The following is a 13,568-nucleotide window of genomic DNA, read 5'->3' on the forward strand; positions in this document are numbered from 1 at the left end:
GCCTGGGGAAAAGGAGGCTCAAGGGGGACCTTCTGGCTCTGCACAACTCCCTGACAGGAGGGGACAGCCACGGGGTCAGGCTCTGCTCCAGGGAACAAGGACAGGACAAGGGGAAATGGTCTCAAGCCATGCCACGGGAGATTTGGGTTGGATATTGTGAAAAACCCTTCATGGAATGGGTGGCCAGGCACTGGCACAGTGATGGAGTCACCATCCCTGGAAGTGTCCCAAGGCATGTGGAAGCGGCACTTGGGGACATATTTCAGTCAAGGGTTGACTCCATGCTCTAGATGAGTTTTCCTACCTGGGCAGCTGCAGAAGATCCCTGCACAACCAGAAAGCCACAATCCCACCCCACTTCCACTCCATCAGCATTTCCTACAATCAACGAGCCCACTATGACCAGCAGCTCCCAAATCCCTGCTCTTGTGCTGAGTGTTGGCACAGCTGTGGGTTCAACGCCGGCAGTGATGGGCACAGGTGGCACTGCCCAAGGGAGGTAGCTCCCATTGGGACTCCAGAGGATGGCACTGCCAGCCCTTGAGGGAGGCAGCTCCCAGCAGGACTCCAGGGGATACTCACTGTGTGAGAAGCGCTGGGTGATGGGGGTGCCAGGGTAGGGGTAAGTGCGGCTCTCCCACTGGATATTCCCTTCCTGCACTGCCTTGATAAAGCCATGGTAGCACTGATGGGCCACACCTGGGGAGAGAAAAACACAGTCAGCAAACCTGGGAACACAGTGACAGCAGCTCCAAACCCCCTGTGTTTGGGTTAGAAACACACTGGGAACACAGGGGGTTAAAGAGAATAAAGACAAGGGAACTCTGCAAATGTGGAAATCAGCAGTGTGCACTGGGCCGGGTCACGGTGTCCTCAGCAGCTCTAGCTCAGGAAGTAGAGCCTTTGGGAAAGGAAGGAAGCACTAGGATGCTTTGGAGAGCTTGTGTTCAGCCCTCTCTGCTGCACCCTTGTTGTCTCATCACATCCTGAGGGTCAGCTTCCCTCAAGGAACCTCAATGCAATGATCAATTTTTAAGAGTGTGAATGCAGTTACTGGCCAGGGATCTGAAAAAAGTTGGAGATATCAGTGATAAAAATCAGCAGGGATGCTCCAAGGCTACCATTAATTCTGTGTGAGGGTGCTGGGAAATGCCAGAGGCTGCTCCCTGAGGAGACAAAAGGGTCTGGAGAAGGTTTCTGGCAGCAGCAGTAGCTCAGCAGACCCTTGGTGGCACCTGCACTGAGGATGCCACAATCTGCCAAGAGTTTTTCCCTAAGCCCTGTGCCAGGAACACCCCCAGCAAGAAATCCCACTCCAGAATATAAAGCAGGAAGGGTTTTTTAAAAGAAAAAAATAAAGTCTGGGGTCCTCAAGGAGCTGATCCCTGAGAGTCACACGGGAAAGGGAGTGTGAGCTCCAGGACTGTGCAGCAGATGTATCCTGGCAAACAGGAAAGATTAACCAGGAGAACAGAAATTAATTGTTTACCTCGAGTGACCTCTCTGGGCACAGCTTGCAGGTGGTGCTTCCAGACCTTTTTTTGGCAGGAATTGCCCCAGAAAGGCTCAGCTGCCCATCCCCTGAGAGGTGACACAGCCCAAATTCACACTGTGCCTCGGGCTGCTCATTCCTCAGCTCCAGGGATGTTTCCCACATCCCTTTGGGGTGAATCCCAGGTGTTTGTCCATCCCAGCTGGATCCCTTGCAGCCATTCCAGGAAACAGCCAAGCAGCCACTCGGGGCTGCAGCACTTGGAAAAGGCCCTTCCCCAGGGCTATGGGCAGCTGCTGCCCCGAAATGACGCACAAAAAGAGCAATTTTGGGCCATGGTCCCTGCTGGTTAGCTGTGCTTTTTTAACCCCCAGCTTGTTGAGCTCTGGGCAAAGTGGGAAATGCCTGAAATCTGAGCAATGCTTTCAGTGAGGAGAAGTCTATAAACGAGCCATCACCCCACAAACTGCCAAGGGCATTCCTCACCTGACACCTGCTCCTGTTTTCCAGAAGGAACACATTCCCCTTGTGCAGCAACATGTCCCATTTCCTAGGATTTAACTGCTCACCTCAGAAACTCCTTGTTTTTTAAATGAAGTTCTTGATTAAAGTGTGCACCAAACAGCATCGTACCAGAAATCATCCAGGATATTAAAATAAAATGAAGCAGAAGGTTCTGCTTGTATCCTTGTCCAAATTTTCCCTCCTTATTTGCTGTATCATACTTCTTCAGCATTAAAATACCCCCATGAGGCTCTGGAATGAATGCTGTGCAGAGGCAAAGGAAGGATCTGTGTCTCTGGGCTACTCTTCCAGGAAGCTGGAATATGCACATCTCTACTCATGCAGATTTTATACTCCACTTATCTCAGGCATAGCTGTAAGAGCCAGAGCCAGGGTTGCTTCCAGCTGAAAGCAGCAGCTTTGGGAATGTTAATTACTGAGCAAGATGCAAACAATTAAAGCCACATCAGCCATGGGACACTGGCAGGAGGCTCTGGGGAAGAGGCTGCAATTCAAGGTTACCACTGCAGCACTGGGAGCATCCAAAGGCAGCAAAGGAGCTGCTGTCATGGGGCTTGGGCTTTGTTTCACTTTGGGCTGGAAGGGACCTCAAAGCTCACCCAGCTCCAACCCCTGCCAAGGGTGGGATCTTCCACTATCCCAGGTCACTCCAAGCCCAGTCCAGTCTGGCCTTGGACACTTCCAGGATAGGAATTCTTGGCCTCTCTGGGTTTTCTACCCCGAGAGTGGCTGAGGGGTTCAATTCTGCACAGCCACAGGCCCACTTTGAGCAAAGCCAGTGACCCCATGGCTGTTAGGATTTCCCTGGGATTTCTCAGAAGTCAGATTTCAGAGTTTGAGGAGAAAACAAGAGGCAAAGGTAAAGGAGAGGTGGGTTCCAAATCCCACAATTAAAGAAATGCACTGCTGTCACTTGTACCTTTGATCAGTCGATACCACTGTTTGCAGACAAGGGCGGCGGTTTTGTGCTCCTGGTAGGGAGAGAGGAAGGACAGGATGTATTCCAAAACCTCTTCTGGCAGCTCCAGCATCGACCTGGAGCTGGGCCTGGACTCCTCCACCTCCAGCTCGGCATGGGGCTCATCCTCCTGCTCCATTGTCCCTTCCACCACGGCGTCCTCTGGATCCACAGCCATGAACCCATCATCGTCACTGTCCGAGGAGCTGGCCATGGCATCCCACGTCACAGCTGCAAAAAGGGACAAGAGGAGGTCACAGGAAGGATCAGGAGAGGTGTGTGTCACACCAGAGGGCTCGGGCACAGCAATCCCTGAGCGAAGGACATGCGTGTTGCAGTTTTGCAGCAGCTGAGGGTGGTTTAGGAACGGCTTTTCCCAGGTCACTCCGTCTCTCACCACCCTGCTGCTGCCTCCAGCGGGAAGCAGAGAGCCAAAGCCAAACCCCTGGAGCTGCTGCTCCCTCGCTGGGCACAAGGAGACATCGTCCTGCCCTGCCCCATGGGGCCCAGGGATGGGGAAAGGATCCCTGGGAAATCTCACCTGAGGTGAGACAGGATCACAGCGACATTTACAGTCCCTCCACCCTGTGGAACCTGTTCTACCAGCGAGGCTGTTTTACCCCAAACAACTCCTTGTGGGGGAAAGATTCCCTGCCTCGTTTTCACCCTCCTCTTCCTTTTATTTGTGAAATACCTACACACAGCCCTGGCTGGCAGGAGGTGAGGAAAGAAACGCCACCCCTCCCCCGCACCCCCGCCCCCACCCCGAGATTTACTGCTGATGGAAGCCTGGGATATCGGAGGTTGTATCTCCAGCTATTCCCAACATCTCAAGTATAAGGTGACATCTCGATGACAGAAACATGTCATGAAATAAATCCACCTTAACGAGTGGCTCTGTCCAGTTTGGGCAGCTGGCACCGTTTGAAGTTAAATCCATGCCTGTCACTGCAAGACAAACTTCTGGACTCCATTTCCCAGGAAGCAGCCAGCCTGTCTTGAGGAGAGAAGCAGCACTTTTCCCTTCCAAGGTGGCCGAGTAGAGACCAAGGGAGGCAGCTGCACCCTGAGTGCTCCTGGATCAACAGCCCAAACCACAGTAACAGCTCCCGGGGATGACATGGGGCTTTCTTTTCCAGAAATTCCTTTTTTATCCTTTCCTAGCATGAGGAAAGGACCCAAATCAGGGTGAGCTCCCCGTTCTTCAGCCTGAGTTCCTCCCAAGGCAAAGGCTGCCCAGCCATTCCCCAGTCCTGAACTGACCAGGATTACTGGAGGCAGATCCACACAGTCCATAGGATAAATCCAACCTGCAGCAAGCCAGGAAGCAAACCAGCTCCTCAAGAGGGAAGACAAGACACAGCTTTTCCCTGACATCCTCCAATATAAGAATATTATCATTACTTTTTCCAAGCTCTAACTATCCCAGAAAATACAGCGGAAGGAATTTAAGTTATTGATGTCATGGTTTAACACGGGTTACTTAGCAGTATAAATATCCTGCTATAGAAATATCCTGATACAGAAATAGCCTGATAAACAACCCCTGTTAAACCACATCAGCTTGGGTCATCAACCTGATTTATAAATGTGGTTTATTTATCAGGAATAACCTGAGCTGCTGTTACTAATCCAAGGTTTTCCCATGCCCTGGGAATGGCAGGAGGCAGAGACATGGAGTGGGAAAGCTTTCCATGGCAACCAATTCATGCGCAGGAAAATGACAGGTGACAGCATCAGTCCCCACTGCTGTCAGGCTCCCTGATGAAGCAGCTTTGGAAAATCCACAGGGCTGTCAATCTGTGGGAGGAACCACGGCAGAACCCAGCAGAGCTTGCACTCCAGCAGATGCTCCGCACGTTTCCCGTGTCAGAAATCCCTGCTGGAGTCAATGTTGTGACAGGGGAGGTTGGAACCCAAATGCTGTGACACAGGCGCAGGTGCTGCTGCCAGGAACCCGCCTTACGCAGCACAACAGGCACGAATTCCCAGGGGCTGAGGGATGGAAAATGGTGGTGGGGGGGGAAAGAAAAGTGGAGTTGTGCTTAAAAATAATGAAATAATGGATGGTTGGGCCTTTTCCAAGCAAAGGCATCCATGGCTGGGAAGTGTCTGTGCTTTCCATCCTGACACAGCACGGAGCCAGCACTGCTGATGGTCCTGATAGGGATGGGGCTGTGCTCCAGTCGGGCATGGGGATGTGCTCCTGCTCAGGATGGGGCTGGGCTCACGATACAGAAGGACAGGAACCTCCCTCCCTCCCAGCCTGGGAACACATAGCAGCTCCCCAGGAGGCTGAGGTTTCATCCCCTTAAGCCCTGCCAGAATCCAAGCAGGAAGATTTGCCAGGGACAGCGGGACCCTGTGGATGGTGATGGGCTGGGGGGCTGTAAGGACCTTGAGTGATCCTAACAACTTTCATTTGTCCTTCATTTGTGCTCTAAATAATGTCCACATCCTGCTGGAGGAAGTCATGGTAAGTGCAGGATTGCACACCCACTAGAAAGAGGTGTTTTCCAGCTAGTAAATCCCAATCTGAATCCTCTGGAGCAGGCTCGGGAGTAACCCAACATGGCAGGCTGATCTCAAGCACAAAACAACAAAAATCATCTTTAAGGTCTATTTTAAAACAGTGGGAGGAGCCTCAAATAGCATATCTGAGGATGGAGAAACTCCACTGAGTTTTGTCTGTTCTTCCCAAGCCACTTGATATTATAAACATTCCAAAGTATCGCCTTTGGTAAATCCTTGTTTCCTAAACATTTGAGCATAAGGAACAACCATCCTCAGAGTTTTGACACCCACGACGTGCTCTTTTTCAGAAGGAAAACAAGGCCAGCAATAAACTCAGCTCCCAAAATGCAGCTTGCTGTCAAAATAACCCCGCAATAACCCTCCACGGATGTGGATTTTGTTTGGAAGAGCAGTCTGGAAATAACCAGCCCTGGAATACAAAGCAAAGCCTGTCCCAAAAGCCTGCTCCAATGCAGAAAAAAGAAAAAGAACCCAGGCAGTTGGCAAGAAAGAGCTAAATCATCCCAGCAGCTCCTGCTGCCGGTTATTCAGCAGAACCATAGGGGAAAAATCCCATACCTGAGCTTTTACTGGTTATTCCAGGAGCAGAACTGAGCATTCCTGCATTGTGGGCTGATGCAAGAAGTGCTTTCTCCCCAATCCTGGCTCTCCAGGTGCTCTCTGCTTGCACTGTGCTGGCTCCACTTTGTACCTGGGCTAAAATGAATCTCTGAGCACTGAAAAAGCTGCAACCAAGAGATTTAAGCAGTTTTGTCTCATCCCAAAGTAGCTGCAATCCAATTAACTCTGGTATCTCATCGATCCCTGAAAACACCAACACAACCCACAAACATTTCATAATATTCTGCATCCCAGAGCCCTCCTGGTCCCAGAGAAATGCCTTTATATTCCAGCACTAGGAAGAAGGTTTTGGGGAGTCTGGAGCAAGGAGGAATTGCAGCTACTTCCAACAAGCCAAAAGGAAGCACTGGAATAGCACTGTTTGTGGAGCTCTGCTGGTGCCCATGGAATCTGCCTGCCCTTTCCTAAAAGCTGCATCTCTGCCAGCTGGCAAAACATTTCATAATCCTTTTCCTCCTTTCAGAGCACTTCAATTTTCCCTCCCTCCCCTCCTGAAATTAGTTAAGAACCTGCTATTTATTCCTAAAGTAATTATCTGGAACAAACAGCTGAGGAATATGAAATGCAGACAAAAATAACCCCACTGGGTTGAAGCACTGCTCAAAACCTGCTCCTGCAAATCCCCACTTGATCCAAGGAGGTTTTTCTACCTGCAGGCCCCTTTCCCAGTGGCACAGACCCCAAAGTTTTGGCGTGGGTGGCACTGGTGGTTCTCATCCTGAGCTGCCTCCTCTTCTCCACAACTTCCAGCTGCTTTAGGATGTGCTTGAACCCACAGGGTTTTCAACCTGCCTTTTCCCCCCCTCCTTATATGGATTTTACAGAAAAAAGCCTCCAAGGGAAAGCTGTTGAATGGCAATGAGAGTCAGGGCACATGACACCCATGGAATGTTCAATTTTCACAAGCCACAAGAAATGCTCCCCCCACACACCAGCGGAGGAGCCACGCTGTTCCCATTGGGAACAAAACATTCCAGGTGTGTGAAAGGACCCAGTCCCAGCTGACAGAGAGCTTGGGCTGCCAGGAGAGAGGGATTTAACTGCACCTGGCAATCAGGAGTCCTGCTGGTAATTTAGGGGTTGAAGGCAGCAACTTTCTCCAACCTGCTCCAGACTCTTCCTCATACTTTGGAATCACTTCTTCTGTGTGCCAGCATCTCAAGGGGGTACTTTGGGGGCAGTCACACTTCTGGCTGATTCTCTGCCTCAGTTCAAACAAAAATCCTCTTCTATCAGACAGAAATGGTTCATTTTTCCTTTAAAAGAAAGGGAAGGATTCTTTCTACAGTTTTAGTATTTTCATGCTTGTTTCCCCAGCTGTCACCCATCAAGGACTTCACCTGCAGCTTTCTCTACTCCTGGTTTTGCCCTAAAAGAAGCTCTGAGACCTTTTCTGGGGTGAAAAGAAGAAAATCCAGTACTATTTTCAAGGAGAAGCACAGTATTTTATAAAAGCAGCAGCACAGGGCCTGTGGGAACTACGGGATTCAGGACTGGGATAAACACCATTAAATAAAACAATGTTCCCAGTCCTCCCAAACCTGCAGCAGCTGGAACTGATCCTTTTGGAAATCAGCTGCTGGGCAAGCTCAACAATGGAAGAAAAAAAGCAGATCTTAGTTAAAAAAAAAAAAAAAAAAAAAAAAAAAAAAAAAAAAAAGCAGCCTTCGGGAAGCTGTGAGGTGAGCAATAACCTGTTTGTGCAGAGCAAGATCTTGGCAATACAAGCACCACATATACTCCTTATCCCTGCAAAACAGGCAACACCAAGAGTTCTTCAAAGAGCAGCTCTTCCCCCCCTTTATTTTTTCAACAGGAAATTGTTTCTCTTTCATACAAGTCACCCAGGAAAAGAAAGGATTCCTAAATTTCATCTGCCAGGTTGAAAATTCCAACATTTCTCTGTCAGCACAACCCCCCTGTGATAGCTTTGCCTGTTAGAACAGTAGGTTTTGGGACTTTGGGAAAAAATTCCAAATGACATCATTTTTACTGCTACCCATTGTCCTCAAACAGCATCACTGCAGCTGAATTTTGGTTGATATTTCTGTAATAAAAAGGTACCACGATTCCAGGAATTCCTCCCAGCCCAGTGAAGAGCTGACTCTCTGCTTTTCCAGGTTCCTCCTCTTTTTTTTTCCAAGGTTTCAGTTAAAAAATAAGCAGTAATGTGACATTACACAGCAGGATTTATTGCAAAAACAGCACAGCAACCTACAAATAAATCCTGCTGAATCTGTTTTCCCACAAAATTAAGGCACTGAAAACCAGAATGAAAATGTGGGGGTTATCTTGGATTTATTGGTAGAATGCAAATCAGGGACCTTTTGGTGTGGGGCTCACAGGAAAAGGGGAAGCAGCAGAGCTTAATGACACCACACCTGAGGTGTATGTAAGAATACCATTATTATTATTATTATTATTGTTATTGTTATTATTATTACAAAACCTCATAAGTGGCTCCAAAGCTTCATAAAAGCTTAATACATATTAACAAATATGCAGGAAATTTATAATGCAAGCATGAAGAAAACACTTAAACTGAACCAAAATCCAGCCTGGTTTTGCTCACATGAAAAACAAGTCCAAAAACACAATTTCTGTGAGTTCTATATTTCCCTTTCCACACACAAAAAAAGACAATCCTTAAATAGCCCTGCAGAATGCCACGAAAAAAGCCAAAATCTCCACCATCCACCAACCCCTCCACTTGTCATGGATGTATTTGGGATTTGGAGAATTTCCATGGTTCTAGACAATATTACTACCCTGAAAAGAGTTGGATTTGTTTCTAACCTGCCAAAATCTGCCTTGCCAAGCCCTGGCAAGAGGAGCTGCTTGGGTGCAATAGTCATCTGTTCCCTTTCCCGGTGCTCCCGAAATCCCCTAAATTTTGTAGGAAATGAGGAGAATTTCGGGCTCACACACTCCCTCTGCTGGCCGCCGTCAAGCCCTGAATTCCAGTTATCCTTACCTCAGCTTTTCCCAGCAAACAAATCCTGTTCCATTGCAAACCGAACTCCTTGGGAGCCCCAAAACCCGGAATAACCCCTAACCAAGCAAATAAAAGGCTTTCAGGTGGAAAACTGAGTTTTTTCCAAGGAAAAGGGCAGCTGCTCCTCCTGGTGTAACATCTGTTGTAGGAGGATGAACTTTACAGGATAAAAACATTTATCCAAACCTGCTCAGGGTGTTTTATTGGCAAGAATTCCTTGCCAATAAAGGGAATGTCAAGCAAACACACCCTGGGAGATGCTGGGAATTGCTGTCACCCCTCCCTTCATCAGCAGAGCACCGGAGTTCCTGGACAAGCTCTTGGAAAGCTCTGGGTAACTGTTTGGAGGACAGCCTCCAAATATTACATTGTCACAGCATTCCCTGAGTTCTACAACACCTGAGACCTCCCAAAGTCACCGAAATTGGTTCATCCAGACAAACGAAGGGAATTTATAACAGAACTGCGAAGAAAACACAGCCACTGACCTAAATCCAGCCCACTTCTGCTCATCTGAAAAATCAGCCTGAAAACACAACTCCTGCACTTCTGGATTTATATCCAGCCCAATGTCCAGTTCCATCTGCCTGGGCGGAATAATCAAATGAAAAATGTGGAAATATATTAGGAAAGGGTTTGTTAACAGGACATCCAAACATACTGGATGCTTCAATTATGCTTCAATTCCCGATTTTCTGGCAGGCTGCACCAGAGGCCTGTGGAATTGCTTTGTTGAAGTCCGGTCTCTGCACAGAACAGAGGGATGCCCAGGGTGTCTCCCAGCACCACTGCCCGGGGCGCTGGCCCCAGCAGAAGCCGCGGTCCCCAAGTGTCCCACAGGAAAGGCGAGTGCTGGAGCTTCCCTGGCTGGGAGAGCCCCAGAGCTCATCCATGTCCCACAGCTCCAGCAGCCCCACAGGCAGCTGGGGAGCAGGAACAGGGCATTTCCCACCCCTGCACTGCTTGGGATGGGACTGTCTGGCTACTTCCTCCTCTGTCTCCAGGATTTTGAGCTCTCTTGCCTTTGCTGAGGACACTCCCAGCCCCTTTCCAGTCTTATAGAACTTGAAGGGGCTAAGGATTGTGGAATCATGGAATGGTTTGAGTTGGCAGGGACCTTAAAGCTCATCTTGTTCCACAGGCAGGGACACCTTCCACTGTCCCAGGCTGCTCCAAGCGCTGTCCAATCCGGCCTTGGACACTGACAGGGAAGGATTTATTCCAATATCCCACCTTAACCTACTGGATCCTAGAGCAGGATCTTCGACACCTTCCTGCTCCTGTTGATTCAGGCAGAGGAGGACAGCAGGATCAGTAATCAGCGAGAAGGAAAATAAAGGGTGTAAGTTTTGTTTCCAAAAATCCATCAAGGGCTGGACACAGGACTCCTTTCAGAAATGCTTCCAGAGACTGGAATGACCAGCGTTCACACCTCCCTGCAGTGCTGTCCACAGAACCCAGGCAATCTCTGGTGGGACAACCAGGCAGCATTTGGGTGTCCAACACTGCTGCAAAGCTCACTATGGGAACGAAGCTGGCTGTAGGAATGAAGGATGGAGTTTCATGAAATGAACTCAAGAACAGCCAGGTCAAGGTCAGGCTTTTCCTGATGTGGATGCTCATGCTCCAGTCTCTGGTTCTCCATCATAACGTGGTCTTTGGCAGCACTCACATATCCATCACAGAATCATAGAATTGGTAAGGCTGGAAAAACCTTACACGATCACCCAGTCCACTGTTCCCCCAGCATTACCATGTCCCCACTAAACCATGTCCCCAAGTGCCACATCCTGGGACCAGCCAGGGGACATCAGCCTCTTGCCCACCTGGGCAGACCTGGCTCATGTCCAGTCCCAGACAGTGGCAAAGAAGGAGTTGGGTGGGAGAGGATAACAATTTTCTTTTTGCCATAAGCAAAGTTATTCTTCAGCCCAGATTTACCAACCACAACTGTCCTGTCCCCACAAAAACACACAAGTCACGAACAGCCCCCAGATCTTGCACCTAAAGGAAAGATGATCTCAAGGCCACTGACTTTCAAGCCATAAAAAGAGAAGGATATACTGGAAAAAAGCTGTTTTATTGCAGCCTGGCTGGCCAAGGTTTGATTTGAATCGATAGCCAGGGCTTTCAGACGCACTGCTGACTTGGCAGCGGTGCTGATGCAATGTTATTGTTAGCAAGCAGGACACCAGGATATCCACCACCACCTCCACATGGACATGATCAGAGATGAGCACCACAAACTGCCCTCCCCTCCTGATCTGAACTCCTGTGACACAGGAGTATGTCATGCACACCCAAACGGTGCTTTTGGGATGCCCACTGGCTGTGTCTCACATCAAATTTATCTGTGTTCCACCTTCATTCCCATCCCTGCCTTTCCCGAGGTGAAGCCTTTGATGGAAGCTCCCAGCCAGGGATTAACCATCCCAAGCAGTGCCCAGGAGCAGGGCTGGATCACACACAGGGGGTTTAAAGGCAGATCTGTTTGCTAAACACAGCAAAAGAATATGGAAGCTACTTTCCCTGTTTTAGGTGGAACAAAACGTGTTTCCATCACAGACAGACACAACCTGAAATGCCTCAAACATTCCAGCCTCACACATTCCAGCAGTTAAACCCATTTTGCAGGTAAAGGAGCAAAAGCCAGGAGAAGCTGGGGTTAACAAAGCCTCTGCAGCACTAAGATTCAGGGAGCAGAGGTTTCCAGCTCCCTCCCCTGAGCTGCTGCCTCTCCAGAGTTCAGAGAGATGTGCAGACAGCTGGAAACAGACACCCAAAGGGAGCGGACAAGAAACATGGGAAGGGACTTTTTACCAGAGCCTGAGGTGCCAGGACGAGGGGGAATGGCTTCCCACTGAGAGAGAGGACGTTTAGACGGGATATTGGGAAGAAATTCCTCCCTGTGAGGGTGCGCAGGCCCTGGCACATGGTGCCCTGAGCTGTGGCTGCCCCTGGATCCCTGGAAGTGTCCAAGGCCAGGCTGGACAGGGCTTGGAGCAACATGGGACAGTGGAAGGTGTCCCTGCCCACAGCAGGGGATGGGACTGGGTGGGTTTTAAGGTCTCTCCCAACCCAAATCATTCCATGATTCTTTGCTGCCTTAATCAAAACCTAAAAATGTGATGGGAAGTATGATATTCCTGAAAAGCATAAGCACCTCCTTGACCCCCAAGGAGGTGCTGGGGTGTGTAAAGACCAAAGGTGCTGGAATTAATGGCTGGGCTTTTTTAGCAGGAAATGTGAATTAGGGAGGGCAGACCAGACTCTGCAAATTTCAGACTATGGAGCCCTCACTGAGCTGTGCAATAGGGATGGAGAGAAAAACCTACAAACCTAAAGGTGCATGGTGAGATGCTAGTGTGGGCAAAGGGCAGTGCCAGAGGCTGGGAAAGAGGGAAATATTGGCTTCACCACAGGACTGACCTTGAGGCATCCCAGTTCCTCGCTCAGAATCCCAGGGAGCCGGTGTGAGCTTGGTGCTTTGCAGCCATCCCATTGATTCCCTATCAACAGAGCTGGGAGCTGCTCTCCTGGAGCTCCACTCCTGCTAAAGGCATTGCACAGAACCAGGCAATGTCCTCAGCTGGAAGGAACCCACAGGGATCAGAGTCCTGCCCCTGGTCCTGCACAGACACCGCAACAATCCCACCCTGTCCAAAGGCTCCTGGAGCTCTGGCAGCCTTGGGGCTGTGCCCACTCCCTGGGCAGCCTGGGCAGTGCCAGCACCCTCCGAGGGAAGAACCTTTCCCCCAACCTGGCACAGCTCCAGCTGTTCCCTGGATCCTGTCCCTGGTCACAGACAACAGAAATCAGAGCTGCCCCTCCACATTTCTCCCCCAAACCAGCGCTGCAGTGGGGGAAAACCCCAATCAGTTCCCAGCAAACAGCAGACAGTGAGCAACAGAGGATTGCCTGAAATCTCTGAGGGGGTAAAGGAGATCGGAAGGGAAGATCTGAGGTGCAGACCAGCCCTGGGGTGGTGGCAGTGCAACCCTGTTATTATTACAGAACTGGAAGGATTGCTCTGCATGGCCTCTGAGCCCAGGCTTCAAAGGAGGGAGAAATGGGACTAAATCCACAGGGAATCTCAGCACAGACAGGTGTGAGGGGCTGGGAACAGCACCCATAAACTACCAGACAAACCCCAACCACAAGTGAGCCAGGACAGGAAAATACAAACCAGGGATTGCATTTAAAACAGATTTCATGAGTCTGACCCACCCAATGGGCTGGAGGAAGATTTGCTGCAGTTTCCACTCATTTGAGCGGAATAAATAAGAGCATTTGTTCTTGTTTTGTATGGGATTTTCTTACTCCTCAGCTAACTGGAAAGGCAATGCACTGGATGTTGGGGATGAGGAAAGCAGGAGCTATCCTTCCATCCTTTGTGCCACGCCTCAAGCCTGGCTGTTTATGGAGGCTTAAATATCAAATAC

The 13,568-nt window shown here is 49.6% G+C and overlaps 1 protein-coding gene across 3 annotated transcripts in view; it reads right to left on the minus strand.

Moving 5' to 3' along the window:
* Window positions 1–13,568, minus strand: part of FBXO42 (F-box protein 42) — a 45,062-nt gene that overhangs the window by 26,885 nt on the left and 4,609 nt on the right. For 2 of the 3 annotated variants that reach the window (XM_033079599.1, XM_033079598.1), the window contains exons 2-3: window positions 2,937–3,206; window positions 583–699 (exon numbers count right to left, since the gene is read on the minus strand). In XM_033079599.1, the coding sequence (XP_032935490.1) occupies window positions 583–699; window positions 2,937–3,189 (370 nt within the window). In that variant the 5' untranslated portion in view covers window positions 3,190–3,206. Of the gene's footprint in view, window positions 1–582; window positions 700–2,936; window positions 3,207–6,068; window positions 6,116–13,568 lie in introns of those variants that run through there. The other variant, XM_042779956.1, reaches the window with a different exon arrangement.

The sequence above is a fragment of the Catharus ustulatus genome, chromosome 24 (genome assembly GCF_009819885.2).
Source record: "Catharus ustulatus isolate bCatUst1 chromosome 24, bCatUst1.pri.v2, whole genome shotgun sequence".
NCBI lineage: Eukaryota > Metazoa > Chordata > Aves > Passeriformes > Turdidae > Catharus > Catharus ustulatus.